The sequence below is a fragment of the Pecten maximus genome, chromosome 10 (genome assembly GCF_902652985.1).
Source record: "Pecten maximus chromosome 10, xPecMax1.1, whole genome shotgun sequence".
NCBI classification, from domain to species: domain Eukaryota; kingdom Metazoa; phylum Mollusca; class Bivalvia; order Pectinida; family Pectinidae; genus Pecten; species Pecten maximus.
The window spans coordinates 43,192,103-43,220,003 of NC_047024.1; the positions used below are offsets into that span (position 1 = coordinate 43,192,103).

Genomic DNA, 27,901 nt, shown 5'->3' on the forward strand with positions numbered 1-27,901 from the left:
TAAAGGTGAGAGTTGATGGACGACGATGGACCAGTAAGCTGTTAGACATCCCCCATCTTGGGAGGGGTTCAGGAGAGATTTTCACTGGGATTATTTGGATTTGGGATAAATTCAATCACGGAAATATAACATAATTGTGTCTGGACCAAACAGGTAAATGAAACATCCTCTTCATATTTAATGAGCAGCAAGCATAATGAAACGCAGGTTACAATCGCTTTCAAGCCGAAATTAGCTTTGAGACGGTCATGGGCCAACACCAGAAATGAGTTGTTTATGTAAGGTTAGGTCACAAGACATGTACAGAGTCCTACCCCTACAGGGGAACCATGTTTTGACTAGGTCATCGGCTGGTATCGATTTTATTCGGCATCTTTCATAAACTGGTTATAATACTGGATTCAACCTTCCCAAGGACGTACAATATAAACATGATAAATTCGGGGGTACGGTCTAATGGTTACACAGAGACTTGTTTACAAGTAGTCTAGATTTAAATTGTTCTTTTAAACAATACAAACCTAGAGTTTCGGCATGTGGCTACTGCAACAATTAACTGAGGCTAAATGACTAATGGATATATCTGTGTTATGTAAACATGCATAAAGAGATGCGAGGCCTAATTATATATTACCTGCAGACTGGCAGGTACAGTACGTATACTGTAGCATACAAGGTTTAGCATGACTTACATTTTCTCATTATAGTAATTAATTATATAGTAACCCGGTGTATACTGGCAATATGCCTACATGAGAAGGGACTAGCTTATTGCTTGAGTTGTTATATACAATTATATAGAGAAAACATATTTGTTGAGTGCCCAACAGGAATCAATTCAATAGAAATTAAATTAAGGTCTCATACATGCATGGTATGCCATGGCCGTGCTGTCTGGTAAGTCTGCACACTTGAAACATAAACGTTTGTTTGTGGTAGGCCTATTAATTCAGTTAACATTGGAGTAAAGTACTATACTATACAGGTCATAATAAACAGTGAGGTCTCATTATACAACAGAAAGAAAACAATTGATAACCTTTCCTTTTAATAAAAAATGTCTATACGCTGACTTAAATTACTGGCATACAAATCGGACATGACTTTACTCAGGTCCTGTCATATGAGTGACAATGACCACGGTTTACACAACTCCTTACTAAGTGCTATGAACCAAAAATTGTAACTTTCACATCTCATTAAAACACATCCATCATTTAATTTGTGATAATATTAATTGCACAGGTTCAAAATCTGTCAAGAATGTGCAACCAAGCAGATGGCTATTGACGTAGCATAATTTGCATACACTGTAAGTGTATATATGTATTACAGGTGTGTGAAATGCCAGGTAGAATTTAATTTGGTCTCATTTGCATAATGTGGTAAACAGTGAATATGTTCCCAACATGGTCCATGTACAGTATATGTTGAGTAGCAGCATAACATGACAGCTTTGTTTTAAATTTCAGTAATGTTCAATTAGTGACAGTTACCTTTGTTATCTTTCAGGGATGTGATCATCCGCCATAAAGAATGCCTCATTTAACAGGGGCAGACAACCATGTCTTACACGTGTTTGTACTCTCTACATGGTGCTGTCATCCGAAGGGGAGTTAACTCTCCTGGCGTGTCCCTTGCCTCAGCAGAGTCACTCGCAGACCTGTGTTGTGAGTTTCAACATGTGGTGAACTCGGTCATAGACGGAGAAAAACGTCTTATCGCTGTTATACAATTTCCATTCCGAGGATCAGTGGTGCGGATAGACCTATCTGACCGTAAGTGTTCTGAATTAGTCGAACAACCACCGTTAATGCTTCATAAAAATTACAAATACATTGAAATTAACAGAATAGACAATTAATTGGTAGAGTTTAAAAATTGTACAGTAGGATCTTTTTCTGTAAAGATTTTTGTAGTGTAGATATGTAGTAAACTGTTTTGTTCAGCTCTATTTGCTATGATCTATTCCTTCTGTTATTGAAAGCATGCCATGATCAGAATTTGTATGTTGTGTACATAGCTATGATATGTCTAGTCTGTAGAGATATGGTATGTGAAGAGTTTTATACACTCAATGCTAGCTTTAATATTAGTGAAAAATCATGGGAGATTCCAGAAATTATTGTAGTTATTACGAGATTACGTTTGCCTTATATGGTATCATTTACTAAAACCAAACAAATTCCCATCCCTATCTCAATAAAGTTCTTTTAATCTGGATACTGGATAAAGAGTTATTTGCTCTAAGTCTGCATGCTATTATGCCGTATTGTGATGTCCATATGCCCATCCATCCAGTGTCAACTTTTCCATTTAAAACTCTTCTCAATAACCAAGAGGCCCAGAGTCCTGATATTAGGCCAGTAGCATTCAGGCATGAAAGCCTACCATGTTTGTGCAATTGAAGGACCTTGACCTATTTTCAAGGTCAGTGGGGTCAAATCTGCTAAAAAGATTTAACAATTTCTTGTGAATCACCATATATAGGATTTATCATCATGATATTGAAATAGAGATGGGTTCATGATAATATCAGATACATATTGGCTAGGGATATACTGGGTTCAAATGACTACAAAATTTACTGAAATGAATACAATTAGCTTATGAATTTTGATCATTTTAAAATTAAAGATTTTTTGAGCTTATTTACTGCTTAGTAGGTGAGCAAAACAGCTCCATCAGATTTCTTGTAGATTCAAATACAGTCGAATCTGTATTAAGCGACCACTCAAGGGAAGTTGAAAACGGTGTCTTTATGGAGAGTGGTCTCTTAATAGAGATGGTATCTTAAATTTAATAAATGTTCATAAGCTTTTTATTTGCTTTATAAATTGGCAATAATGATTTATAATATATATGAAAAATGAACCACCACTTTGAATAAAACAAAACAATTTTTTTTTTTTTTTTTTTTTTGTGTATTTTTTTTAATAATTATTACTGTGCTAATTTTTCATCACTATATGTATTTTTTGAAATTCTTTCAGCATAGCAAAATACATAGATTTAACATGAGAAATATATTTCATTGGTTAATTAGATTACTTTCAAATTATTTATATATATTTTTTTAATTCCTGAAATCTTGGTCCGGATTTCCGCTCCGATTATTATTTACGTTCCTGCATTTCCTACTTTAAAAACGGCGACTTTTTCACTGGCAAATATCTGTTTTAATGTCTTAAAAAGATAACAAATCACGATTTAACAGTAAGTTAACTTTTTATGCATTCCTTTATTGTTATATTTCGCATGCAAATTTATATATCGTATATAAAACGTCTGAAAATCGTCAGAATTCCAGACGGTCACTTCGCCTCATCTCCCGTCCTTTTGCACGAAAAGTAAAAATACTTGGGTGTTATTAAGGCGAAAATGGTAATGTAAGGCATTTTGGAGACTTCTGGTCGCTTATTGGAGAGTAATTTTAATCACGGGAACGAAAAATTGTGGTCGCGTAAAGAGAGGGTCGCTTAATAGAGTTAAAATATATAGCGAAAACGCTCGGGAGGAATTGAAATGGTCGCTTAGTACAGAGGGTCGCTAAATAGAGATGGTCGCTTGGACAGATTCGACTGTAGGTTGAAAAAAAAATCAGGTAAAGCTAAAATCTTGGGACAAAAAAGCCTTTGCTTAAATTTTTTGTCAGGTTATAATGCCTGAAAATGTCGCGAAAAGTAATGAATATGACCCATATATTCAATTGCACAGACCAGGGGTAGTTGAATCATTCAAATATTGACTTCTTAATTCTGATTAACTGAAATGTTTATAACCAAGATTTGATGCCCTACAAAGTTTTCATAAAGAAATGACCTCAACCATAATGACACACAATACTATATTCCAGCTAGGTCATAAGGATTAACTTTATTAAAACATTCAAATTACCTCTTCTGATTAACTAAAAAGCCTAGAATCAAGATATTTGGTGGAGAGCTCCTAGGACAACACATCCCAGCAAAGTTTGTGAAAGCAATATTAATGGCTTAAGCTTTGACTCATATATTAAAGGTCACAGAGGTCATATTTGTCAAACTGAAACTAAAGGGTTAACAAAAAATGCATAGTATATATAATTATATATAAGATATTTGTCAGGTATAGTACTAGTGCTGGGGTGATGCGCAACAATTTTTTTGGAAAGAAATGAGCTTGGTTTGATTAAGCACATAGGTTCTTTGCTTAACTGAAAGGCATCTGGGAATCTACGAAGCAGTGAGTACCAGCTTAGATTTGTGATGCAGGCCCATTGGGCCTCTCTAGCTTATTTGATGGGGTATTATGCATATATATGGCCATCAAGCATAAATACTTGCTTGTCCTCAGATCTCTCACTATTTTCAACTATAGTTGTGTTTTCATGTGTTGCAATTGATGATTTAAGAATTTAAAAAAAAAGATTACCAAGTATAATTATTGCCCTTTTATTTCAGTATTTTAAACTAAGACAGTCTCTGATATGCCCTCTCTCAGATTTGGCAGATCTCTCTGAAATTTGATAGCACTTATAATCATGTATGGATATAATCATTTGCAGATCTGTGTTTTCTTAAAATGCACTTCCAATTTATGAAAAAAATGTCAGTTCTTGGACAGTGTTCATTTCAGTGTTTTAATCAATATCTTTCCTGGTGATTTTCTGACATTGTGTAACTGTAAACCAATCCCTATGCATAAAACTTGTTATGATTCCTTATATAATTACCATGAGATTTGCCCGTTGTCAGTATAATGTGACCGGGTGGGGTGTGCTGCTGGATGTCTTCGGCAGTATGCTTCAGTGAGGTAGCACTATAAATCGGCAAAAGTTCCGGCCTATCACAAGGAGACTTAACACGAACATACCGCAGCCTCCCAAAACACACATACGCACTCACCACAAACATGCATATCGCACGCACGGGAGGCCGTCCTGAAATGACCTTAGCTGTTAATAGGACGTTAAACCAATAAAACCAAACCAAACCAAACCATGAGATTTAGTTATGGCGTCTTTGTTTCATCTTAACCAGTTAAAGGATAAATTTATTTACGTCAGGTGCTGCTAACCTGGAAGAGGATAAATTTATTTACGTCAGGTGCTGCTAACCTGGAAGAGGATAAATTTATTGACGTCAGGTGCTGCTAACCTGGAAATGGTTTTCAGGGATCCAAATTTTCACTGGCCATTAAATCTGGACCATTCGTTTTGAAGCACCTTTAGGAGAGATAATCAAATGAATTGAAGGCTGTACCTATCTGTTCCTGATAATTTGACCAAAATCAATTATATCGGAAATAAATGGGCTCAGTCTCTCGGGATTAACCGGTTATAACCAGCTGTTCAGACTACCATGATGAGTCAACCTGTTTATAATGCTATTTATAATGAAAACACCATGTTTTTCCATGGTGGCCTAAATATCCAGTTAAATGACATTAAGCCCTTATAATTACACGATTTTAATGAAGGAGATTAAATGATAGAGGTGTAGAGTGGAGAATTGATAGCTGTTTGACTCTGTGTTTATAATGTCGTCTATCTTGCTAAGGTGTACTGTCTACACTCTGTGTAATGATAAGGCTGATCTAGGTACATAAGAGATATGATACACAGTCTACATTGTTAGATTTCCTGAAGTGACGAATACACCAGCTGTTACCGACAGCGACACCTGTGAAGTTGCTGAGGTAATGGGCTGGTCATGTGATCCTACACTGGGGAAGTTTGTGGAATTTTACAGTATAAGACCATGTTGAGATGATTCCTCTAGAAATGGCTACCTCAATTTGTTGTGTACCAAACTTTTGATTATTGGCCAAACATCGCCTGGGACTGTTTTACTGCATGGTGGTATATTTACCAGTATCACAAGTTTGTGTGAGATGGAGTCTTGTGCATACGCGTACGTCTGAATGTTATCATCTAAAGAAAACCAGAACTAATGCATTCTCCGGAGTAAAGTTTGTGGATTCAGGAAATTGTGGATTTGCCAGATCTAGGAATCATCCTGCCATTTTCCCATAAATATGTTAGACAGGGCAGAATATTTTATTTACAAGAAGAACTTGGCGGTGATGTCACATGACCTTGAAGTTGAAGATATTGATATTACACATGCATCTATGAGTATTTGTATGTACATTGTGTGAGGATTATATGTGGGTTATATGTGTATAAACGTCTTCTGTTTGCTCTAGCTTGTAGACTTTCCCTGTTTGTTATGTAATATTTACGTAACCATAGATACATTAAGTAAATCTTCTTTTTGCTTCTAACAAATCTTTTATTTTAGATATTATCAGTAGCAATATTCAGTTGATGTAAACTGATGTATTCTCCATTATAATGAAACTAATCTTAAGTTATTATCCCCATTATACCCAACAGACATCCCCATTATCAAATTACCTATTATACCCAACAGACATCCCCATTATCAAATTACCCATTATACCCAACAGACATCCCCATTATCAAATAACCTATTATACACAACAGACATCCCCATTATCAAATTACCCTATTATACCCAACAGACATCCCCATTATCAAATTACCTATTATACCCAACAGATATCCCCATTATCAAATTACCTATTATACCCAACAGACATCCCCATTATCAAATTACCCATTATACACAACAGATATCCCCATTATCAAATTACCTATTATACCCAACAGATATCCCCATTATCAAATTACCCTATTATACCCAACAGACATCCCCATTATCAAATTACCCATTATACCCAACAGACATCCCCATTATCAAATTACCTATTATACCCAACAGACATCCCCATTATCAAATTACCTATTATACCCAACAGATAATCCCCATTATCAAATTACCTATTATACCCAACAGACATCCCCATTATCAAATTACCTATTATACCCAACAGATATCCCCAATATCAAATTACCTATTATACCCAACAGACATCCCCAATATCAAATTACCCATTATACCCAACAGACATCCCCATTATCAAATTACCCTATTATACCCAACAGATATCCCCATTATCAAATTACCTATTATACCCAACAGATATCCCCATTATCAAATTACCTATTATACCCAACAGACATCCCCATTATCAAATTACCTATTATACCCAACAGATATCCCCATTATCAAATTACCCATTATACACAACAGATATCCCCACTATCAAATTACCTATTATACCCAACAGATATCCCCATTATCAAATTACCCATTATACACAACAGATATCCCCATTATCAAATTACCCATTATACACAACAGACATCCCCATTATCAAATTACCCATTATACACAACAGATATCCCCATTATCAAATTACCCATTATACACAACAGATATCCCCATTATCAAATTACCCATTATACACAACAGATATCCCCACTATCAAATTACCTATTATACCCAACAGATATCCCCATTATCAAATTACCCATTATACACAACAGATATCCCCATTATCAAATTACCCATTATACACAACAGACATCCCCATTATCAAATTACCCATTATACACAACAGATATCCCCATTATCAAATTACCTATTATACACAACAGATATCCCCATTATCAAATTACCTATTATACCAAACAGATATCCCCATTATCAACCCATTATACCAAACAGACATCCCCACTATCAAATTACCTGTTATACACAACAGATATCCCCAATATCAAATTACCCATTATACCCAACAGATATCCCCATTATCAAATAACCTATTATACACAACAGATATCCATTATCAAATTACCTATTATACCCAACAGATATCCCCATTATCAAATTACCTATTATACCCAACAAATATCCCCGTTATCAAATTACCTATTATACACAACAGATATCCATTATCAAATTACCCATTATACACAACAGATATCCATTATCAAATTACCTATTATACACAACAGATATCCATTATCAAATTACCCATTATACCCAACAAATATCCCCATTATCAAATTACCTATTATACCCAACAAATATCCCCGTTATCAAATTACCTATTATACACAACAGATATCCCCATTATCAAATTACCTATTATACACAACAGACATCCCCATTATCAAATTACCCATTATACCCAACAGACATCCCCACTATCAAATTACCTATTATACCCAACAGATATCCCCATTATCAACCTATTATACCCAACAGATATCCCCATTATCAACCCATTATACCCAACAGACATCCCCACTATCAAATTACCTATTATACCCAACAGATATCCCCATTATCAACCCATTATACCCAACAGATATCCCCGTTATCAATTTACCCATTATACACAACAGATATCCCCATTATCAACCCATTATACCCAACAGATATCCCCACTATCAAATTACCTATTATACACAACAGATATCCCCACTATCAAATTACCTATTATACACAACAGATATCCCCATTATCAAATTACCTATTATACCCAACAGATATCCCCATTATCAACCCATTATACCCAACAGACATCCCCAATATCAAATTTCCTATTATACCCAACAGATATCCCCATTATCAAATTACCTATTATACCCAACAGACGTCCCCATTATCAAATTAGCCATTATACACAACAGATATCCCCATTATCAAATTACCCATTATACACAACAGACATCCCCATTATCAAATTACCCATTATACCCAACAGATATCCCCGTTATCAAATTACCTATTATACCCAACAGACATCCCCATTATCAAATTACCTATTATACCCAACAGACATCCCCATTATCAAATTACCTATTATACCCAACAGATATCCCCATTATCAAATTACCTATTATACCCAACAGATATCCCCATTATCAAATTACCTATTATACCCAACAGACATCCCCATTATCAAATTACCCATTATACCCAACAGACATCCCCATTATCAAATTACCCATTATACCCAACATATATCCCCACTATCAAATTACCCATTATACCCAACAGATATCCCCACTATCAAATTACCCATTATACCCAACATATATCCCCGTTATCAAATTACCCATTATACACAACCATCCTTATATCAAATACAACAGATATCCCCATAATATCAAATACAACAGATATCCCCATAATATCAAATACACACAACAGATATCCCCATAATATCAAATACAACAGAAACCCCATAATATCAAATAAAACAGATATCCCCATAATATCAAATACAACAGATATCCCCATAATATCAAATACAACAGATATCCCCATAATATCAAATACAACAGATATCCCCATAATATCAAATACAACAGATATCCCCATAATATCAAATACAACAGACATCCCCATAATATCAATACAACAGACATCCCCATAATATCAAATACAACAGATATCCCCATAATATCAAATACAACAGACATCCCCATAATATCAAATACAACAGACATCCCCATAATATCAAATACAACAGATATCCCCATAATATCAAATACAACAGATATCCCCATAATATCAAATACAACAGACATCCCCATAATATCAAATACAACAGATATCCCCATAATATCAAATACAACAGATATCCCCATAATATCAAATACAACAGATATCCCCATAATATCAAACACAACAGACATCCCCATAATATCAAATACAACAGACATCCCCATAATATCAAATACAACAGACATCCCCATAATATCAAATACAACAGACATCCCCATAATATCAAATACAACAGATATCCCCATAATATCAAATACAACAGATATCCCCATAATATCAAATACAACAGATATCCCCATAATATCAAATACAACAGACATCCCCATAATATCAAATACAACAGACATCCCCATAATATCAAATACACACAACAGATATCCCCATAATATCAAATACACACAACAGATATCCCCATAATATCAAATACAACAGACATCCCCATAATATCAACTACAACAGACATCCCCATAATATCAAATACACACAACAGACATCCCCATAATATCAAATACACACAACAGATATCCCCATAATATCAAATACAACAGATATCCCCATAATATCAAATACAACAGACATCCCCATAATATCAAATACACACAACAGACATCCCCATAATATCAAATACACACAACAGACATCCCCATAATATCAAATACAACAGACATCCCCATTATATCAAATACAACAGACATCCCCATAATATCAAATACAACAGACATCCCCATTATATCAAATACAACAGATATCCCCATAATATCAAATACAACAGATATCTCCATAATATCAAATACACACAACAGATATCAGTGATTTTTCAGCCTATTTTGGGAAAAAATAACTTTCCTGGAAATTGGGAAAATCTAACGTGGAAAATGATATTTTTGGGAAAAATTGTAAATTTGAATTACAAATAAATTATTATATACATTAAAACAATAAACAAACAATTAAATGGAGATCACTTTGGTTTTATTTTTTCTATTTTGTTGTGACAGTGTTCACAAGGGTATTTGTCTGTCTTTTTTGTTTTTGAACAAGAGGATCAGAGATCCGAGGTCCTCTGCGGACAAGTGTTCTGGTCCCTCAAAATTAATTCTCATCAAAAGGCGTCGATCTGATTTTGGTTTTCCTTTAAGTAGACCTATGTTGACTTGACAGTCGGTGTCCGGCTCGGCGACTGAAGGTGGCGGAGATACCGACATAGCAGGCTTTGTCCCGACAATCGGAAGTGGACTGGCATGTACTATGGGTTCTGATAATGCCGTCTGTGTTGGTGTTTTGGGTTTAAATAGTTCAGTCAGGGTTTTGGAGCCCTTGCTGTCGGATAATTGTATTTTCTTTGCGTAGTACTTGCCATTATGTGAGGCCGCCATTTTATGGCGATTCATGATCACCCAAGCGTTTGCACATTACTTGTATACTAACGGCAAAAACAGCGACCGGGTCAAAATATCCGGAATTGAAATCGGTAATTATTTGGAAATTTCGGCGGGACAATTGGGATTTTTTTTAATGAAATCTCATTGGGAATGGGATCGGTACCCGACCCTATTTATATAGGCTGAAAAATCACTGGATATCCTTATATCAAATTAACACACATACACATTCCCATATCAAATTAACATACAACATATATCCTCCATAAGAAATTAGAATAATATAAACTCTTTTTGCATATTATCATCAGACAGGGGGCTATTCAAATCGCCCTGTACATGTGTCCTCTGTCCATCGTCCGTGTGTTCATCTGTAAACAATTCATGTTATCCGCTATTTCTCAGAAAAGTGCTGAAGGGCTCCTTCTCAAATTTCATTTGTTAGTTCCCCTTGATCCCTTGTTGTGCATATTGCATTTTGAGATCAATCAGAAAACAACATGGCCGACAGGCAGCCATCTTGGATTTTGACAGTTGAAGTTTTTTACAGGTATATAGATATACATATAGTTCACAAAAAGTACTGAACAGATTTTTCTCATGTTTCATTTGTAGGTTCACATTGGTCCCTAGTTGTGCATATTGCATTTTGGGACCGATCAGAAAACAACATGGCCAACATGTACAGGTGGCCATCTTGAATTTTGACATTTGAAGTTTGTTATTGCTGGTTCTCAGATTGGGCTGGTGACTCCCATGCTTTTAATTGAATCACAAAATTAATTTACACGAAATTAATTCATGACATACATCCCCATATCAAATTAAAATACAAAAGAAGCCTCTAATTTGTCAAAGTGGTGACCAAACCTACAAAATATATGGAAGCTATATATCATATAACTATTCTGGCCATCACCCCATTTCGATATGACTTGAAATATTGCTGAAGATGATATAAAAGATTCTTTTACCATAGTAATTTAGAAATGAGGCCTCTGATTGGTCAACATATAGCTTTTGATAAATTTTAAACCTGGTACGTAGGTGTGAGTTTTGAGGGACTGTAAGTAAAATTATAACTTCATCAACAAATTATATAATTAACCCTTAGGATATAATATAGGACCTTCATTACAGAATTTACCTTCTGAAGCTTCAATATAAACACTGGGGTTCACCATTGTTGATTGGCCTTGTTGAAAGTGCTGCTTATTGCTTAGGGTTTATGTCACTTGCTGTATTAATACTGGTAAAAATGGTTTCTGCACAATAATTTATCAATCCTTTATGTTTGATAACATTTTTGAAATATACTTGCTTGTACAAGTGTCCCTTGTTACATTGCACCAATATGTATATAACTATCTGTTGTGTCGTAGGTTTATAACTATCTGTTGTGTTGTGTCGTAGGTATGCATGCTGCATGTGTAGGCTTACAGAAATGGCTGTGTTGTGTGTAGTAAATGTGAAACAGCTTGTCACCATGTCACTTTGTAGACTGCGAGGCTCCACTCTGGTCAGAGTTGGTTTAGGTAAGACAGAAGTTTGCCATTTCTAACCCCATCACTTGAATACACTATAAACATATTGCTTTATACTCTAAATACATGACTTTGTAATCGTAAACACATGGCTTTGTCACCATTAACATAACACTTTGTTACCCTAAACACATAACTTTGTCACCCTAAACACATGACTTTGTCACCCTAAACACATGACTTTGTCACCCTAAACACATGACTTTGTCACCCTAAACACATGACTTTGTCACCTTAAACGCATGACTTTATCACCCTAAACACATGACTTTATCACCCTAAACACATGACTTTGTCACCCTAAACGCATGACTTTATCACCCTAAACACATGACTTTGTCAACCTAAACACATGACTTTGTCACCCTAAACACATCACTTTGTCACCCTAAACACATGTCTTTGTCACTCTGAACACATGACTTTGTTATCTCCATCCTAAAAACCCGAAAACAAATTTATGAAATCCTTTTAACAGCAAGTTTGCCTGTTTTTTCTAGCTTTGGGTTTATTAGGTAACCTGAGATAAAGTCTCGTATGACATATTGCGATCGCCTTTTGTCCAACGCTGTCCGTCCTGCGTCGTAAACAATTTACATTTTCAACTTCTTCTCAATTACCAACAGGCCCAAAGACCTGATATTGAGTCTGTAGCATGCTGGGATGAAGGGCTACCAAGATTGTTCAAATGGATGACCTTGACCTTCATTCAAGGTCACAGGGGTCAAATATGCTAAAATCTTTAAAGGACTTCGTGATAACCAAAAGGCCCGGAGACCCAATATTAGGTCTGCAGCATGCTTGGATAAAAGGCTACCAAGTTTGTTGAAATAAATGAGCTTGACCTTCATTCAAGGTTATAGGGGTCAAATATGCTAAAATGTTTAAACGACTACTTCTTGATAACCAAAAGGCCCGGAGACCAAATATTTGGTCTGTAGCATACTGGAATGAAGGCAGTGCTTCAGATTACTTTTAAACAGGTGGGTTTTTTTATTTTTTTATTTTTATATTTTTATTTTTTATACTTTAGGAAAATATTGGGTTTTTTTTTCACTCATATGAGAAGAAAGTGGAGGGTACCTTTATCTTCAAAAATATAACTTTTACTTCTCACAATTTTCAATACATTTGCTATAAATATGGAAGGTTAGTTTAGAGTTCATGTTACAAAACATATCTCTAGCCTATATATATAACAAGTCGACAAGGATTAATATTTTTGTTGTCTTTAATTCAAGCATTTTTATAGCAATAACAGAAATTCTCATCACGTCGTTGAATATTTAGACTGTATTTTATGAAGGCATTGTCTTTCTTAAAATCAAAACATAACATACATTTCAAATTAAAATTGTTATGTACATACACGGCCAATCTAAAACATTGACCTAATAGTAATACTTCTTGTCCATGTTCGGGTAACATTTGGTCTGTGAATCAATTGTTTCATGTTTAGATAAAGTTCAGTATTTGTTCCTACCTATAACTTGCTATTTTTTTTATATATGTTTTGACTCCTTTTCAGGCTTTCTTCCCTTTTGCAAAAACCACATGCAGAAATTCATAACCACAGTGGTTTTCGCTTGGAAAGCGCCATTTTTTGTTACTATTCATGATCATATATAAACGCTTATAATTATCTGCCAAGCGTCACTGTGATATGAATTATAATCTGCTAAAGATTGGATTCCGAGTCTGACACAAGTACATTGTGTATCCAGATTTTGCCTGCATTATTGACAAAAGTATTAGTATTTTGCTTGCGTTATTTGCGAAGAATTGTGTGTAAATACGCATTCACGCAGGCTATCTGGAGCACTGTGAAGGGATACCAAGTTTGTTCAAATAGATGACCTTGACCTTCATTCAAGATCACAGGGGCCAAATAAACTAAAACATATCAAAATGCAAGTGACCGTTAAGGCCCATGGGCCTCTTGTTATCAGTAAAAATCTGTGTGTTCGGCTAAAACCTCCAGCCTCCTGTGTGCTGTCAGCCTTGGGTTTATTATATGTCTGTGTGTTACAGCTAAAACCTCCAGCCTCCTGTGTACTGTCAGCCTTGGGTTTATTATATATCTGTGTGTTAGGCTAAAACCTCCAGCCTCCTGTGTGCTGTCAGCCTTAGGTTTATTATATATCTGTGCGTTACAGCTAAAACCTCCAGCCTCCTGTGTGCTGTAAGCCTTAGGTTTATTATATATCTGTGTGTTAGGCTAAAACCTCCAGCCTCCTGTGTGCTGTCAGCCTTAGGTTTATTATATATCTGTGTGTTAGGCTAAAACCTCCAGCCTCCTATGTGCTGTCAGCCTTAGGTTTATTATATATCTGTGTTACAGCTAAAACCTCCAGCCTCCTGTGTGCTGTAAGCCTTGGGTTTATTATATATCTGTGTGTTACAGCTAAAACCTCCAGCCTCCTGTGTGCTGTCAGCCTTGGGTTTGGTATTAGCACCTATATACTGTACCGCCTCTATTGCCGCTACATACAACCATTCTTCAGGAAACCGCCGGATGGAAAGTCTGAGCCGGGTACTGCTAACAAGAGCACTGTAAGTATCATTTCAATTCCATTATTTTCTCCACAAAATGGAGGGGGGGGGGGGGTTATAGAAAAACCTATATTGTCCTAATCTATTTGACTTGTGTAAAAATCAGGATTTGTGTTGAATTGCTAAATTGGGGAAAATAAATGTTGAAAACAAATCAGTGGATATCATTCCACTGGCACTATAGCGTTCATCTATTCTTTCCATCAATTTCTAACACTGAATAATTTAGTGATATATTGTATACAACCATGAATGATATTTTGATACTTAACCTATCTTAGTTTTTAAACAAAAGAAAACTCAAACCAAGCATGGCAGTCATCATAAGAACTGATAGTCACAGCAAAAAAACTGGCCACAAGTGATGATTTGAAGGTCAAAGGTGGCACTTGACCGTCTGTAAAGAATTAGTTATTATGGATAAACACTATTGTTCCATTTACTGGTGAGGGTGGAGTATATCTGTGATAAAGAATTAATTATTATGGATAAACACTATTGTTCCATTTACTGGTGAGGGTGGAGTATATCTGTGATAGAGAATTAATTATTATGGATAAACACTATTGTTCCATTTACTGGTGAGGGTGGAGTATATCTGTGATAAAGAATTAGTTATTATGGATAAACACTATTGTTCCATTTACTGGTGAGGGTGGAGTATATCTGTGATAGAGAATTAATTATTATGGATAAACACTATTGTTCCATTTACTGGTGAGGGTGGAGTATATCTGTGATAAAGAATTAGTTATTATGGATAAACACTATTGTTCCATTTACTGGTGAGGGTGGAGTATATCTGTGATAAAGAACTAGTTATTACAGATACTGTATGTGTACTTGTTTTTAATGGTATTCGTGCCTTTCGCGCTCAAGTCATTGCGCTAATTCAAGTGCAGCGCTAAAATTTCTCCCACCTGTCATTTAGCATACTTGACAAATTGGTCTATGATCAGTCTTAATGTTCAGTACTTACGCTATGGTCTGTTTCAAAAAAGTTACACGATATCGAACTTTGAATATTTTAATATCGAACAAATACAACTAAAAATTAACAACTTTTGTACACAGTCGGTATGCTATAGTTTTTTCCAGAAAAGTGTTTAGCTGCAAATTTAAAAATATTCTTGTGACGATTGCGCGAATTAAAGAGTATCCTTGGACCACTGATATATGAGTGCGCTAAATTAAGTACACATACAGTAATCACAATTGTACCATTTCTTGATGAGGATGGAGTATCTGTGGTAAAGAATCAATTATTACAGAAAAAACACAACTACACCATTTACATATGAGCATGGAGTATGTATATTTGCTAATGTATTTAATTTCAAATACATGTACAAATGTTATTGAAAATGCCCTAGGGGCAATGGAAAATTTAAGATACAAATGTTATTAAAAATGTGCTATGAAAAAGGGAAATTGAAATAATCTTAGTTTTATTAGCAATAAAGACATACCTTAAAATTTAATTCAGTACCCTGATTCCCTGGACCTAACAGTCAGATATAGTAGCTTTTTGTGTGGGTGTCATAAGTTTTGTGGTGACTGGACTTGTACAAGTCTATAGGTATTAATTTAGAGTGATTTTTCTGTTTGGAGTAACCTCCCCTTTTGTATTTCCTGTTGACTGTCATACAGTGGCTACCAGTACACACAAATTGTTATGAATCTATTATGTTATAATGAGGACTTAGGAAGGAAACATGTTGCAGATGAAATATCAAAGTAACAGGGTCAATAAGAAGGGTATGTTTAACAGTATTTGTCAATATTTCTCTGTATTCCAGCTCTATTACAAGCCAGTACATGTAATATACACTTTGAGTTATTGATTTTGTTTGACCGGCTGAACGGCTGAACGAGAGTATTATTATCAGGCCATTCACCCAACAAGGTCAGCTAATCATCAAGTGTGTATGTGTATTCAGCGATCTGTATCCAAACTCCCTGACTCCAGCACAAATCAACAATACACTTGTATTTATGTAAATGTGTGACCTAAATTATGAGTCATAAGGAGGGCTACTTAAACATGTATGATGTATACTACTTTAGTAGAGCAGTGACAGGCTCCGCAGCAAACTGTTATTGTCAGTAAAAGATTTCTCACTCGGAAGTTTTAACTAATACTCCATTGGAAATAGCTGTTCACTAGCTTCCATGAAATATCCTTGGTAAAAGCGTTAATTATATTTCAGTGTTGGAGATAATTTCTGATAAGTTGTGATTCCAAATACTAACTGTGATGTATATTTTTTACATAATAAGTGATATTGGTATAGTAACTTACCTTGCTATTATTTAGATCAATATTAATATTATCGTTAGGCTCAGAGTCATCAATTTACTTGAAATAATAATACAGTAAACTAGACAGGTATATTGTAGCTGTCTAGCTGTGTATAGATGGCAGTATAATGTCAGATGGTGTTACTCTCTCAAAAACTGTAGTGACTTTTAACTTTTAAGTATTAAGTTACCTGTTCCAAAAAAGAAATGTACATTTATGCATGTTATACAAGATGACAGAAATTAATGTCGTATATGGACAGCAAATAACATTAGCCCTGGAGAGATACATTATTACAACAATCATACTCTAATATTTCAGACAGTAGCAAAGTTAATAAAAATTATATAGATACCTGGTATTAACTAAAAGATACATAGATGAGACCATGCACAATTCAGATGAAGTAATTATGGAAAAACTTCAAAGCAGTTAAGCTTTTATATAAAATGCATATAAGTTTACATACAAAGAGTGAGAATTGACTTAATAATTATGGTCTAACATAAAGTACAACCTAAAATATGAAATATTTACTGATTTTAGAGAGCATGATAAAGGAACAATAAAAAAAGACTTGGTTGAATGAGGAATAAATAAATTGATAAAATATCTAATGAGGCCACAGGACCTGTGTATAAGGAATACAGTGTGAGATGTTGAGCAGTCCGTAGAAAGGCCTGTCCTGAACTTGTTAGGCAGACTGTTCCACACCCTAGCCTTCTGCATGTAGCTGCCTAAATGCGAAAAAATGTTTTCCTTTCTAAAGTTGTAAGAAACATATTTTTGAGTGAAGTAGGCAACATATTGGTATCACTGTTGGCATCGGCAGTGCTTGCTTGGAATTGCCTTCCAGGTCCGAAGGTCAAATGTCAAGGTCACTGTTACTAAAAATTGAAGATTCTTTCCCCCGTGATAACTCTTGTAATCACCAAACTTTCTGCGCAGGCAACACATTCACTTCTGTGGAATTCTTGTTAATATACTCAGGTAATGAAAAAAATAATTATCATAAATACCTCAAAACCACCTTTGCCATTAATTTAATAATTTATGATGTAACAATTGTGATTATTTTAATCCACAGTCATGTATATGTGTTTCAGTCTGTAATTTACTAACCTGGTAAGACATACATTATAGGGGTATTTAGGTGTATGAAACAGTCTGACGTCCCATGTACAAGTGTCACCATACCATGAACACATAATCATGATGTTGATAAATTTTAAACTTACAGGGAACTTTTTAAGTATTCCAGTTTAAAGGGTTGAAAACAGACTGTTTGCTCCTCCTTTGTGGTATATACCTAGTCTGCTAACTATCGTTATCTCCGAGTTACAAAGTGGGGAGATAATACTTTTTTAGAAATCCAGAAATTTGTATTAACCATTATCGTTGATTTGTCCATAGTTCAGTATTCATTTTATAATAACTTAATACTAATTACTTCATCGTCTTGATCTTGTAGGAGACGAGCCATGACGAGGAAGAGAGCGGTATGGGGAACACTGCGTCCAATGACGAGTCGCCTTCGATCCGCTACAATGCTCGTGATGACATAGTAGTAGGGCTACCTGAGCGCTCTGCCAACATCCCCATGTCTCCAACAAAACCACGCCAGCGTCGCCGCAAGCAACGCAGATCCATCAATGCTGACAAAGCAAGGCCTCGTCGACCACGGCCTCGTGATAGCGTCAGCGTGAGTAGTGATGAAGGCGACAACCAGCTGAACTCATCTCACGATGCTCCTGACTGGGAAACAGGGTCCCTTAAGGGAAACCTGAGTATCCGTTCTCTGAGTGAAAGAAACATGAAATATGGCTTGGAACATGAAAAGTTTTGTGATGCTAAAAGTGGGAGAGGAAATGACACGACCGAGGTGGAAGTGATGGTAGATGTTAATGGTACCGTGGAACAACAGGAGATGACTGTCCCTGACAATGCTGGAGTTGTAGACTGTTCAGTTCTCCTCACTCCCCCCTCAGAGGAGGAAGCTTTAGCCTACGCACACATAACAAGGGGGACAACTCACAGCGCTACCCCCACCAGTAGTACAGAAACTGACAGATCTGTAGTGGAGAATTACGTGTCGTTCGGTCCGTTGTCCTCAAGTGGGGCCATATCTGGTTTGATGTCCTCAAGTGGGGCCATGTCAATATCGGATCAGGACGAGGACAAAGACACCAGTACTCCTGATGTAAACACTTCACTGACAAACACAGACAACACGGACAATGGGAACAACATCCTAAACAACCACACATCACAACATTTGACAGGGACGCTTGACAATGATCCTCCTCTCATACCCACAGTGTACAACCACACGACGGGGAGAGAGCTTATTCACATCACAGCGGATGAGCTTATTCATAACACAGTGGGTGAGCTTATTCATAGCACGGCAGGTGAGCTTATTCACAGCACAGCAAAAGAGTGTTCTCGTAATTCATCATCAGGAGACAACACCAGCAGTTCCTCTTCTCCATTCAAATCGGCCAGTAGTCATGTGTATGGACAGTCAAGCTCCTCAGGGAACATGAGTGTAGATGATGAGGGTACAACCGACAGCTTGTCCTCGCTCCAAAGTGACCGAAAATTAGAACGATGCTTCCAGCAGTCATTGTTACACAGGCTCCATGAGTATTCAACAGGGGGGAGTAACTCTACATCACTGGACACATCGCCCGACATCTCGCCATACCACCGAGTGAGTAGTGGTGTGTCCAGCCGTCAGGAGAGTCTCTCCGACCTGGCCACGTCTGACAGTGAAATTTTTAACATGGAAGGCTCTGGCTCATTCGCTGAGCAGGAGTTTACCAAAATTGAGGGCGAGATCGGTCATTTAGATGAAGAGTTTGTATCTTTGAATACCAAATTAACAGAACTAATGAGTAAGTCAGCTACGCTGAGTAGTGATAACATGAGCACTCTTCCTAGCTTGTGTGTTGATACGGAGTCTGAGTCGGTTCCTCCTTCTCCTGTACGCATACAGAACAATGCCTTATTGAGTAACAAGAAACTAAAACATTGTGTGTCAGGTAATTCTAGTCAGTCACACAGCGATTCCTCCTTCAGTCCACAGCACATTCACTCAGACAGTGCTGATTTGTCGTGGGAGTACTATGACATGGATCCGGGCAATCTAGCTGGAAATTCACAATTCAAGGAGAAAACAAAAGAAGTTTCAGGAAAAATTGTTATGTTAAAAGAAGAGAGCAGTGATGGCTTCTCTGCAGCAGATGGAGAGAACGGCCACACAACCTGCGACGATTTAGAGATGGATTCCTGTAATGACGGTATTGGGGAGAATAACTCTCAGCAAAATGACCAGTCAATCACAGGTGGGTTGCTAGGGAGACATTTGGAATGCTAAAAATAGAACGTAGATAAAAGTTATCGCACACATATAGACATAAGATATTCAAGGTTATAATTAGGGATATATCATAACATACCAAACAGAAATATATATTAAATGTTACAAGATGAAAGTTTTCCTTATAATCGTACTTTTGTCTACTGTAAGATATATGAATGGTGTACATATAACTCAGTTAAAGCTGATGCTACCAACATCGATGTTAAATTTATCAACATCGATGTTCAACTTTATCAACATCAATGTTAAATTTACCAACATCGATGTTTAATTTTACCAACATCGATGTTTAACTTTACCAACATCGATGTTTAACTTTATCAACATCGATGTTAAATTTATCAACATCGATGTTCAACTTTATCAACATCAATGTTAAATTTACCAACATCGATGTTTAACTTTACCATCATCGATGTTTAACTTTACCAACATCGATGTTTAACTTTACCAACATCGATGTTTAACTTTACCAACATCGATGTTTAACTTTACCAACATCGATGTTCAACTTTATCAACATCAATGTTAAATTTATCCACATCAATGTTCAACTTTATCAATATTGATGTACAACTTTACCAACATCGATGTTTAATTTTATCAACATCAATATTTAACTTTATAAACATAGATGTTTAACTTTACCAACATTGATGTTTAACTTTATAATAATACAACACATGTACTCATCTAGATTAATAGAATTTTTACCAGTTTGAAGACAAAGTAGTCTCAACCAGTACAGGAGGATTATAAGTTAACAAACACGGGGCTTGTCGAGTATTTGGCAATTTAAGTATGCTATATATCCAAAAATTGTGAATTATTATTTTTCTCTTATCCTGTAGACTCTTACATGGGTCTCTGCAGACAGGCTAGGGGTATCTCAACCCTAGGGTGTGATAATTATATAAGGAGTCACAATGGTAAAAGTGTGGATTAATTATAGAATCTTACTTGGGTCTATGTAGACAGGGGTATCTCAACTGGGGTGTTAAAAGTTTGAATGGTCATCAGCTCAAGGCTGGCAGAGTGCTTGCAATTGCCAACCAGATTCATGAGGGTCGAGATAATTTAACCCTGTCTGCGAGACAGACCCATGCTTGAATATTTTTCTCATTTACTGTAACTTAAATTTTGACTTGTGGGGGAAATTTACACTTATAATTAATGCACAAAGGCTATTCAGTGGTATAAATTTCCCTGATGTGTATTATTTTGTGATGAATGTGGTATTTATTGAACATGGAAAAGACAAATTTGCAGAATTTGCATTGTATAGTTTTACCAATCAAAATCACGAAATTAAACCCTCCCATGAATAAAGACATATGTTGTAGACTAAGAAATAAACAAATTCAAGTCAAAATAAACATAGATGATTTTAATATTTCATCCAGAAAAAAAATGAAAAAACATAGTTTAGATAGAGGACTTTATTTGTTGGAAGCAACAGAAACAGTTCATTAATATGACATCATAGTGTGTGGTAGCTGTCTTTCCCTACCATGGTTAAGACAAATACATGTACCTATGTTTTTTCCATACTTAAAGAAGAGATTCTCCTGTGAAGTATATATATGTGAGAAAGAAAAATCAAGTGCTAAATGGGTAGTATGAAATGTCCTTGTCTCATTTTCTCCCTATTGCTAGTCATAAAAATGTATAACATATCACATCTCACATAAAACATGTTTTGATTTCATTTATTAATTCATATTGCTTAAACAATTCATTGGCTTTACTGGTATCAACATTGCATATGACACAACAAGCTGACGGTTAATTTTACACATTTTGGGTGATATGGGAGAATCTCAAAGCTTGTGAGAAGATCCTCAGTCTCACTCCCTAAGGGCTAGAGGATTGTCCATTGGGGGAATTTACCTCTCCTACTGGACTCAAACTAATTGTCTTGTTACAATAACATATACATTGGATGTTTACACAGGTTCCGTGCAGGTTGGGCATAAAGTAAACATCATGGAGTATGCTGAACGAGAGTGGAAAGGAGAAACTGGCAAAGCTATAACAATCAAACAGGTATTTGTGTTGTATTGTATTGTTTATTCACTTTAAGCCTTACGGCTCATAAGGATACATATACATAATAACATAATATATAATCAATCATATGAAATACTAAATAATTCTATCATCAAATAATAAACATGATCTTGTACATTGCATGGACAATATAGATGTTCGAAAACAATTATAGGTACAAGATAAAGAAATTTATAAAGATGGGTGGCTCTAAAGTGACAAATGCAATTTTAAACATAAATACTAATTCATAATTGATGGTGAGTAATTGAAGAATCGGCAGCAATTCTGAAAAAGGGGCTAAGTAAAATATATTAGCAAAACAATAGTAGGGTCTATATGTCAAGTGGTGCTGTCAGGGGATGGACTATACAGCAAATGCAGGAGACGGGAAATGTACTGATGTAATATAACATAAATAAGTAAATGAGATCAAATTAAACTAAGAATGAATTCTGGACCGTGATAACAAGCTTGATTGTAAATACTTTCCAAGATTACATAAATCTTTTCTATTACGTACAGATAAAAGCTGGACAAGTTTGAATGAAGAAGGGCGATTCCAATAATACTTTTTGATAAACTTTTTACGAATAACTACTTAGAGTGGACAGACCAAAATAAAATGGAACTCGTCCTCAACTTGGTTTTGATTACAATAACGACATAATCTATTTGCCCTTTGTATATTACGATACCGGCCTTCTATACAAAGTTGATGCGAGGAGAGTCCAAATTTCGAAATTAATTTGAAATATGCATCAGGAATAGACTTTGTTAAGTAAAATTGTAACGTAAAGCTATCGATCAGGAATTTATACAAAAAACATTTAGACGACCTTTCAGGTATAGTCACAATAGGTCTAAACATGGTTCTAGTCCGTAATTGGATGGTGACAGAGTAACGTTATAACTTCATGAAATCACATATCTGAACCACATATGTAGCAAGAACCAAACAAATTCTGTTGCCCATGGGCCACCCCTCTTGTTCAACTGAAAATTAACAATGCATGAGTTACAACAACTGAATATTGGTTTGTAAATTTTTTGCCAACCATAATCAAATGGTGTGGAATATATTACTTGTAGTTTGTAAATCATCAAATGTTGTGGAATATTGGTTTGTAGATTTAGCCGACTATCATCAAATGGTGTGGAATATTGGTTTGTAAATTTAGCCTACCATCATCAAATTTAAATGCTGTGCTATTCGAATCGCCCTTCTTCCGGGATCTGTTGTCCATCATTATAATTTAGGTCTAGACGTCCCTGGATGTGTCCATTCAATTTTGAGTCTGATTGGAAAAAAACAAAATGGCCAACAGGCAGCCATCTTGGAATTGAAGTTTGTTATCACTATTTCTTGAAAAGTTCTGGTGAGATATTTTTCAAACTTCAAATGTAGTTTCCTTTCAATGGTGCCTTGTTGTACCCATTCAAGTTTTCAGTCTGATTGGGAAAACAAAATAGCAAACAGGCAGCCATCTTGGATTTTGACAGTTAAAGATTGTGTTACTATTTCTTGAGAAGAACTGGAATTATAAAAGAGAAAAAGGGCACAGGAGAAAAGATCAGTCTTTAATACATAGAATACAATGGTGTGTGTCAAGTTTCCTCTCTGATCTATCGTTGGTTACAACAGAAAATTGATATTACAATTATATTTAGATATGTTAATGCTTTAATTATCTGTTGTCAGGCATATACAGAAGTCGTTAAGTTGACCGCCTGCGAGAACCTGCAGCAGATAAGGGGAGATAACTACTGTGGGATCCGTGGCTGTGTGTTCCAGTGCCTGTGTCATATGCTTAGTCCGCATCGTGTGTGGGGGTCGCTGGATGATACACTCTCTGCCCTCCAAACAAACTTTGCTGATCGTGCCTCCAGCCTGAGGTTGTGGAACTTTGCTGGTCGTCTCACCCCTCAGGAACCTCTATCACAGATGCAAGCTTGTCTGACCTATTTATTCTCAAAGGTAAAGTCAAGGGCATCTTCGCTAGCCAAGGCTTCTGATTACGTTACGTTACCAACCCTTAGGAGATACAGCCGTCAGTTCTGGCCCTCTAGCGGAGATTCAAAATTACCACCCTTTACGCATGAAATTTCCGACCAATCAAATCGAGTGTTACTGATGTACTCCATCGATGATGTCTACAAACACATGTGGAGGCTTGTGTCATTTTGATGAGATTTGTGATTGATAATTTCTATTAATTGATTAATTGATTCTGCGTCTAGTGGAGATGAGTTAATACAACAAATTCTATTGGACCACATGAAATAACTTGTTATATCCAAAACTTGTTATAGGATATCATATTGTTTTATTAGATTGTATAATTAGAAGGGATAACGTATTGTATAATTAGAAGGGATGACGTATTGTATAAATAGAATGGAATATCATTGTATGATTAGAATGAGATATCATATATTGTATAATTATAAGGGATAACGTATTGTATAATTAGAAGGGATGACGTATTGTATAAATAGAATGGAATATCATTGTATGATTAGAATGAGATATCATATGGTATAATTATAAGGGATGTCGTATGGTATAGTTAGAATCATTAAGATTGAGCCAGATTTGAGATTTAACCATAATGAGAATCAATTTCTATCAAGCCTGTGTTTTATTTACATTTTTCTCTTTGTCTATGTTCCCAGTTTGAGGATGTTGAGCAAATGTCGTCATATGAGGAGCGCCATTTGTGGGCGATGTCCTTGTTGAACTCTGACCCTGCTGGTGATATCATGCTGATGGAGGGGATGAAGCTGTTGATGCTGCTGGAAAGCGTGCGCCTTTACAACCAGAGTCAGACTGGAGCTGATGTCCCCTTGTTTGTGTGGCTCTTGTTTGCGCGCGACACGTCTGATACACCTGCCAAATTTGTCACGAATCACCTCAACTGTGTGGGAGGAAGTGCAGGACTAGAACAGGTAAGTCTTATTGGACTATACGGACATATCCTCTCCAGCACTTTAACAATCAAGATGTCTGCAGTAGCGATATCTGGCCTGTGGTATGTAAGGTTAGGGGGACCTAGGGTCGTGATATTTGGCCAGTAGAATGCTGGGTTAGGGGGACCTAGGACAGTGGTATTTGGTCAGTGGTATGCTGGGTTAGGGGCGTAGGGTTGTGATATTTGGTCAGTGGTATGCTGGGTTAGGGGCGTAGGGTCGTGATATTTGTTCAGTGGTATGCTGGGTTAGGGGCCTAGGGTCGTGATATTTGGTCAGTGGTATGCTGGGTTAGGGGGGCCTAGGGCAGTGATATTTGGTCAGTGGTATGCTGAGTTAGGGGCCTAGGGCAGTGAGATATGACCAGTGGTATGCTGGGTTAGGGGCGTAGGGTCGTGATATCTGACCAGTGGAATGCTGGGTTAGGGGGACCTAGGGTCGTGATATTTGACTAGTGGTATGCTGGGCTAGGGGGACCTAGGGTCGTGATATTTGACCAGTGGTATGCTGAGTTAGGGGGACCTAGGTTAGTGATACTTGGCCAGTAGAATGCTGGGTTAGGGGGACCTAGGGTCGTGATATTTGACCAGTGGTATGCTGGGCTAGGGGGACCTAGGGTCGTGATATTTGACCAGTGGTATGCTGGGTTAGGGGGACCTAGGGTCGTGATATTTGTTCAGTGGTATGGTGGGTTAGGGACCTAGGGTCGTGATATTTGTTCAGTGGAATGCTGGGTTAGGGGGACCTAGGACAGTGGTATTTGGTCAGTGGTATGCTGGGTTAGGGGGGCCTAGGTTAGTGATATTTGGCCAGTAGAATGCTGGGTTAGGGGCCTTGGGTCGTGATATTTGACCAGTGGTATACTGGGTTAGGGGGACCCAGGGTCGTGATATTTGTTCAGTAGAATGCTGGGTTAGGGGTCTAGGGTCGTGATATTTGGCCAGTGGTATGCTGGGATAGGGGCCTAGGGCAGTGATATTTGACCAGTAGAATGCTGGGTTAGGGGGACCTAGGGTCGTGATATTTGACCAGTGGTATGCTGGGCTAGGGGGACCTAGGGTCGTGATATTTGGTCAGTGGTATGCTGAGTTAGGGGCCTAGGGCAGTGAGATATGACCAGTGGTATGCTGGGTTAGGGGCGTAGGGTCGTGATATTTGACCAGTGGAATGCTGGGTTATTAGGGCTTAAATTTACTTTAGTATTGTTTACATCAACAGCTAAAGCCATTTAAAGAATGCCTCCCCTGTGTGCGAGATGCTTGTGTGTAGTGTTTGTGTGTGTTTTGGGAGGCTGTGGTATGTAGGTGTTTGTCTCCTTGTGATAGAGCAGAACTTTATAGTGCTACCTCACTGAAATAAACTGCCAGACACCCAGCAGGACACTCTAATGTAGTGATATTAGGCCATTGGGCTGGCTAGGGGTGGGTTGGGGGGGCATGGCGATAAGGGGAATGACCGTGACCCACATTCAAGATCACAGTGGTTGAATAAGCTCAAATCTTATAATCTTCCAACTATGATTTCTAAATGACCATGAGACATAGACCTGATTTGGGTCAGTAGTTTGTTGGAATGAAGGGCTACAAAATTTATTTAAGTGAATAAACCTAGCCTACTCTGTTATTCGAAAAAAGTGGTAATCAAATTTAGTGTCTGTATAAATGACCTAGATCAACTTCAAAGTTGCATTAGAAGCAGGTGAGATACAGGCCCATTGGCCCTCTTGTTATAGATATAAAGAACTGTAGATTAAATTTATCAATATTTTTGTTGTTTTAGACTTATGTAGCATCAATTGTTTCAGGTGGAGATGTTCTTGTTGGGATACGTACTCGGGGTCAGTATACAAGTGTTTCGCCTCAGTCAGTTGGGGCAGGATGACTTTGTGTCCTACTACCCAGAAAATAAGCAGGACCAAAAGCCAATGATAAGTTTGCTTGCAGAAGATGATCGTCACTACAATGTACCTGTACCATAGAGGGACGACTGTCACTACAACAAAACAAGTTCTATAGAGGGTCCGTCATCACTACAATGTACCTGTACCATAGAGGGTCGACTGTCACTACAACAAACCAGTACCATAGAGGGTCGGTCATCACTACAATGTACCTGTACCATAGAGGGTCAATCATCACTATAACGTACCTGTACCATAGAGGGGCGATCATCACTACAACGTACCTGTACCATAGAGGGTCGACCATCACTACAATGTACCTATACCA

The 27,901-nt window shown here is 36.7% G+C and overlaps 1 protein-coding gene across 3 annotated transcripts; it reads left to right on the plus strand.

Moving 5' to 3' along the window:
• Positions 1-27,706, plus strand: LOC117335425. Of its 3 annotated transcripts, XM_033895400.1 has the most exons (8): positions 1-153; positions 1,513-1,778; positions 14,819-14,967; positions 18,741-20,616; positions 22,609-22,700; positions 24,406-24,681; positions 25,380-25,652; positions 27,478-27,706. In XM_033895400.1, exons 2-8 carry the CDS (start codon positions 1,565-1,567, stop codon positions 27,649-27,651), a joined length of 3,054 nt encoding a protein of 1,017 aa, XP_033751291.1. In that variant the 5' UTR covers positions 1-153; positions 1,513-1,564; the 3' UTR covers positions 27,652-27,706. The 3 variants fall into 3 exon arrangements, with proteins under 3 accessions (XP_033751291.1, XP_033751292.1, XP_033751293.1); XM_033895401.1 differs by lacking the exons at positions 1-153; positions 1,513-1,778 and adding an exon at positions 12,250-12,405; XM_033895402.1 differs by lacking the exons at positions 1-153; positions 1,513-1,778; positions 14,819-14,967 and adding an exon at positions 16,599-16,725.
• The last annotated feature ends 195 nt before the right edge of the window (positions 27,707-27,901 follow it).